General features: G+C 39.2%; 1 protein-coding gene across 1 annotated transcript in view; it reads right to left on the reverse strand.

The window, feature by feature from the left end:
• SYTL5 (synaptotagmin like 5) overlaps positions 1–6,541 on the reverse strand; it is a gene marked incomplete at its 5' end in the record, with an annotated part of 95,912 nt that overhangs the window by 56,012 nt on the left and 33,359 nt on the right. Inside the window, one exon of the mRNA XM_006768677.2 lies at positions 1,683–1,782. Coding sequence (XP_006768740.1) covers positions 1,683–1,782 — 100 coding nt within the window. The remainder of the gene's footprint in view (positions 1–1,682; positions 1,783–6,541) is intronic.

The following is a 6,541-nucleotide window of genomic DNA, read 5'->3' on the forward strand; positions in this document are numbered from 1 at the left end:
ATGAACAGCATGGATGGAGCTGGAGAGCATTATGCTAAGTGAAATAAGCCAGTCAGAGAAAGATAAATATCACATGCTCTCACTCATTTGTGGATTATAATGAACAACGTAAACCGATGAACAAAAACAGATGTAGAGACAGAGAAGCATTTATCAGATGCTGAAAACTCAGAGGGAAGGTAGGGGAGGGTGGGGGTGAGGGGGAAAGATCAACCAAAGGAGTTGTATGCATGCATATAAGCATAAGTGATGGATATGGACAACATGGCGTGAGGGTGAGGGCAGAATTGGGGTGATGAAGGGACATTGGGGGGATAAGGACACATTTGTTATATCTTATTCAATAAAGGGGAAAAAAGTGTTAGGGGATGAAGTTTGTCCCATTTCCAGTTTTACCTGGTTTTTATTTGCCTAATTATTTTTGACATGTATTTTATAAGCTTAGAATTTAATATATCAATTCTTCAACTTCTCTGTCTTATTTTATTCATAATGAGAACTCACATATCCAGAAAAGTACTGACAGTGAGATATTTATGACGACCAAACTTCATATAGTCAAGCCTAAGTAAAGAGATGAAAATGTAAATGTAAATATAGAAAGAACAGAAAGAAAATATTGCTCAGGTAGATTTTCCTTTTCCAGTAGAATTTATCCAAGGCCACATGTCCATACACCCTCAAGCTTTCTGCTTGTTTTATTCAATTACCACCTAGGACTTGCTTCAGACTAACTGGTTCCTGATCTTGGATTTGCATCTATATCGATTCCTTGCTGTTCCTGACATGATTAACCTTGGCTCCCTGCTTCCTGAATTTGCCATATCACTCTGTTTATCTATTCTCTATAGTCTCAGCTCTGCTATCTTATTATGGTCACTGTATTAACCCTCAACCTATATTTATTCATTCTCATTTTAATCTTGATATTGCTTCATGTTTCTGCACATGACCACACTGACACATGCCCTCATTTACCAACTTCCTGCTATGCTGGACATTGGATCCATCATTCTATCCACAAGATGCGTAAGTTTCCCTGTTACTGACAATAATCTCTACATTCTAGTCTCCATGATTTTTCTTACCAGTCTAGATTGATCCAGGGTGAGAAACAGTGTTGTTACATGGAAGCCAATGGGGAAAAGTAATTTTTCTAGGATTGAGTCCTGCATCATAACTTATCTAGGTCACTTTCTCTCATACACCACAAATCTAACTCTGCATCTCCATTATTCATTAACCACATGCCTATACTAGTAGTTAGCCAAATGTTGAAATCTTAACAAGAAACAGCACATATTTGTGTTACCAGAACAATGAGTGTGTACAAAATGACCTGCTAAGTCAATGACAAACTTCCTTTTGTGGGGAACTAGAAAAAAACAGTTTTCCCAAGGGTAAAATATATCTTTTGGACAAGATTTTTTGTGCCAGCTAAGATATAATTTTACTGGATCCTCTCTACTTAAGCTTCAACTTTAGCATCAGCAGAGAAATAAAGTAAGAGTGGTTTACATTGTTTCTTTTCCAAAAAGCTGTTAGGAAAGCCAAGAGTATTATAGTAATTTATTCAAACTCTACTTTTATAAAATATACATGCAAATTCTCTGTAGTTACTTCCAAACCAATGAGGTTGTGAACAGTATCACTAGAGTTACCATGAGAGACTATTTACTTACTTTTAGTGTTTCATTGAATTCCGGATTGATGCCAGTTCTGATTTTAGTCTTGCGCTTATTATTTCTAGACTTGTCAGGAAGAAGGTATGACTTGACATAACTGTAAATGATAAAAGATGAAAGTAATTATTGGGAAAAATCTACTTTGCAAAAAAAAAAATACTCAGAAACTTCAGTGAATAAAAGAATTAAAGAGAATTGGCCAGTAATTATAAGAGTCAGCCTGGCCTCTGTGGCTCAGTGGTTGAGTGTTGACCCATGAACCAGGAGTTGGTGGTTCAACCCCTGGTTAGGGCATATACCCTGAATTCAGGCTTAATCTCCAGTAGGGGGTATGCAGGAGGCAGCCAATCAATGATTCTCTCTCATCATTGATGTTTCTCTCTTTCTCCCTCTCCCTTCCTCTCTATGAAATCAATAAAAATATAAAAAATAAACATAAGAGACAGAACCAAAGAGAATATATTCCACATAACAGATTATCTTAAAGACAACTCTGGGCCTTTAATAAAAGAGAAGTGGTAAAGAGTATGGGCTCTGGAGTCATGCCAGTTGGGTTTAAATCATTCCCTGCCTCATTAGTTTTGGTGAACTCAAGATTATACTAATGCTCTCTGTGCCTGTTTTCTCATCAGTAAAAATGGGACAATAACAATATCTAATTTATGATATTGTTATTTGTGAGGATTAAGTCAGTTGATACATTTAAGGACCTGACATATTATATAACTCAAGAAGAAATCTAATCTATTATTATGATTATTAGTCTCACAAAATAGTATGGGGTTATATTCCTCTCTATTCATATGTCAGGAGTTCTGATGAGTGCTCTCAATGGTAATGGGTGAATAAAGAAAAATGGTGAAAAGGAAGAAATAAAAAATAACAACCTAGGTCAGAATAGCAATTCACCCAACAACTTGTGTTGAACTATCTCAGCAACATCCTGAAGCAGGGGCATCACGACAGACTCAGAAATGTATAAGATGTACAACATTCTACCAGAGTTCTGAAGCACATGTACTAGGGCTTTAGATGACCCCTTTCCATGTTAGTCTAAATGATTATATTTGTCCTGAAGCCTTCTGATATTGAACTGAGGAAGTAGGTGGACAATTTGTACTCAGTTTCCATTGATTTGTCTATCTTAAAATATTTGGAAACAGCTTGGTTGCATTGTTTATTGAACCTAGGTCACCTAATATATAAAAAGGGGGTCACATAGCTGGCCTGAGAGTGTGCTATCCTTAGAAATGCCTGCTTATAAGGTTGGTGCTTGGCTGGAAACTGGGAACTTGGATTTCAGAAAGATTCTTATCAGTCCCAGAACAGATATAGTTTTGTTACTGTGACTAAGCTATAAAAACAATGACTGATGCTGAGCATCTGCTTTTATTCTGGGAAACTGGCAATTTTGGTATGTGACCAGTTGAGTCTCTAAATGGGCTTTCCTGGTGGACAACATTGCCCAATGTCACAACCTGTTGCTAGAGGAATTAAATATATCCTGTGTAGTCACTGGAAGAGAACACTTGTAAGCTTAAGCCTGGTTTCTTCAGAACTGCATCACATATACCTCTTTTCTTTGCTGATTATAACTACATATGGAGTGCTATGGGTCCTCCTAGTGAATCATCAAACACAGCAGTGGCCTTTGCAATACCTAATACATTTTTATATCCAGCTCCCCTCCAAAGTGCCGTGGTCCACACCTACCCTTGAGGACTGATTCCTGGAATCCCATGAGCTTCAAAATTGCCCCTTTGATTTGTTCAACTGGGCTAACAGTTTGTTAATTTTCTCTGAAGTATGCCCCAGAACAAAAATTAACTTTCATGCATCCTGGGGTATGCCAATGTGTCAGCCTTCTATCTCAAAGAGCTGCCTCTGCCTAAACAATAAATATGTCAGTCCTAAATCATGTTGAGTAATAGCATCTTAACAATCAGGTAACTATAGACAAAAGCATTACAGATGAACTTTGAACATTTAGAAGTGTGACATTGGAGGAAAGTGACAATCAACGTTCAGAAGAATGCTAAGAATCTCCTGAAGAGTGACATCAGAGGAATGGCAGCATGATAGTGCACCTTGTCTTCTCCTCCTGAAATTTCAACAAGTTAACCAACTATAATTCAACAAACAAATCCCTGCTCAACACTGACATATGCCTGAGAAATCTGGGCATTGAAACATTTAAAGGTGGGTAACCTGGAATAAGTGGGGAGAGGAAAAGGGAGGAAAGCACAGATGGCCCACAGATGCAGCCCTGCAGCCAGAAGCTTGTGGCCTGGCTGGGAATAGGAGAAATCTGGCAACAGCAGGCACTTCCTTCAACTAGGAGGAACAGAGAGCTGCAGGGAGCAGCCCAGTACTGTGAGCAGTGAGGAAGCAAACAGTGTCTGAGTCAGCAGACTTCTGACAGAACATGAGGCTCTGCCATGCAGTTTCCAATGTTGAGTTGGTTGCTGGTGTTTCAGACAAAGAAATGGTACCACAGAGCCCTTCTGTCACTTGGACTCCCAAAACTTGCCTCCCATTGACCTTGGAGTCAGGTCCAGGAGCATATTATCTGTAAACCAAGAGCTGTTGCAGTAGAACTGCTGTTTCCCACTGTGATGGATCCCCATTGCAGTGAGGGCAAAACAAAGCCCACCCCCAATCAGAGTGGCTGTACTGTTTCACAGAAGCTGTGGAGGTCAAGACTGGAAGATCACAGAGATAAAATCTTGTGATTCAGTGCCATCTACTGGAAAATAGCAGAAAGACCTCTTCAAAGAAAGCTGCTATACAGAAGGTCATTAATATAGACAGATATTCATGCCTAGGCAAAGGAGAATAGCAAATACTATGAATAACCACAGTAACGAGGATGATCAGAAAGAAAATGAAAAATCCTCCGAAAGCAAGCTGGAACACATGGAAATATGTGATACAAATGACAGAGATTTCAAGATTGAAGCTCCGAAAATACTCAACGAGATGCAAAAAAAATACAGATGGGCAATTCAGTGCACTCAGAAAACAAATCAATGAACAAAAAGAGATTGAAACTTTAAGAAGATCCAATCAGGCTCAGCTGGAGTGGCTCAGTGGTTGAGCATTGACCTGTGGACTGAAGTGTCCCGGGTTAGATTCCAGTCAAGGGCACATGCCCGGGTTATAGGCTCGATCCCCAGTAGGGGGCGTGCAGGAGGCATCATTGATATTTCTATCTCTCTCCCTCTTCTTTCCTCTCCGAAATCAATAAAAATATATTAGGGAAAAAAAACCAATCAGAAATCCTGGAAATGAAGCATGCAATTAAGGAGATTAAGAGTGAACTACTGGGGGGAGAAAAAATGGTGGCTGAATAGTCAGACTATTGTGCACCTCGTCCTAGGGCCAGATTGTAAATACAACTAAATTGGACAATATTCACCTGGAATTACTAACTGAGGTCCAGCTGAGGAGGAGACATATCAAGGAAGGACAGAAAATACCTGGAAATTGGTAGGAAGGGTGAGGTCATGAGGGTAGCTGACTCAGCTTTCACAGATGGCAGGCCAATGGGCCAAGAGTGAAGAGGGAGCTCCCAGCTATGGGAGGGTCAGTTCCCTCAGAGGATAGAGGCCTGGAACACAGGCTGAGATCCACAGGCTGGAGCACCAGAATCGAGACCAGCAGCTTATGTTGAAAGGCCACAGGGTTGCTGGTTGTGGTGGAGTTTGGAGGCAGTAGGCCAGAACCAGTTGAAGAGAAAGATGCAGTTTTTATTATTGTTGTTTTGTTTTTTAAACTCAGAGCAAAGGAGTTTTTATTTGCATATACTCACCCAAGGCTTTGGTGCAGGGAGGGAGATGGAGACTCAAGGTGCCTAAGTATGGGAAGCATTGTGGGGAGATGTGGAAAAGCAGCAGCCAGGAGTATTTGGTCATAGGCCTTCAAACCAAAACAGCCATTTTTCCTGAGAGGAGCTAGCTGCTTCCAGTAGCCTCAGGGAAGGAAAAAAAACTATCCTAGATGATTCAGCCTGTCCCATCCTCAGGATCCCTGCATTGTTGTATCTTTTTTCTTTTATTTCTTTTTGTCCCTTTTAAAATTAATCTTTATGTATCTGCTTTACTGATTTGTTATTATTCTAGTCTCTGTTGTTTTGTTCATATATCTAATTTTCTTTTTCCATTTTCTTCTCTTTTTTCACTACTCATTTTTTTTCCTTTTCTTTCTCTCATTTCTTGTCTTGAGTTTTTTCATTCCCCAACCCCCTTTTCTTATTTTAGGACTATCTACTTTCTCCTCTATTTTCCTTTTCCATTTTTTCTCTTCTTTTTTGACCTCTCCTTCCTCCTTTATTTTAAACCATTTTCCTTCCCCGAATCCCCTAATACTTTATATTATTTTATTTAGTTCAGATCTGAATCTACATATTCCTTCCTCCCCACTTTTTTTTAAAAAAATATTTCTTTACTGATTTATTTTATTTTTTTAAATTAAATCTTTATTGTTCAGATTATTACAGTTGTTCCTCTTTTCCTCCCCCATAACTACCCTCCACCCTCTGCTCTAACCCCCTCTCATTGTCTACATCCATAGGTGTACGATTTTTGTCCAGTCTCTTCCCGCACCCCCCACACTCCTTTCCCCTACAAGAATAGTCAGTCCACTCCCTTTCTATGACCCTGATTCTATTATATTCACCAGTTTACTCTGTTCATCAGATTTTTTATTCACTTGATTTTTAGATTCACTTGTTGATAGATAATTTTTATCTTTACCTTCTTCTTCTTCTTCTTCTTCTCCTTCTTCTTCTTCTTCTTCTTCTTCTTCTTCTTCTTCTTCTTCTTCTTCCACTCCTTAAAAAATACCCTTCAACATTT

The sequence above is a fragment of the Myotis davidii genome, unplaced genomic scaffold (genome assembly GCF_000327345.1).
Source record: "Myotis davidii unplaced genomic scaffold, ASM32734v1 scaffold1263, whole genome shotgun sequence".
NCBI lineage: Eukaryota > Metazoa > Chordata > Mammalia > Chiroptera > Vespertilionidae > Myotis > Myotis davidii.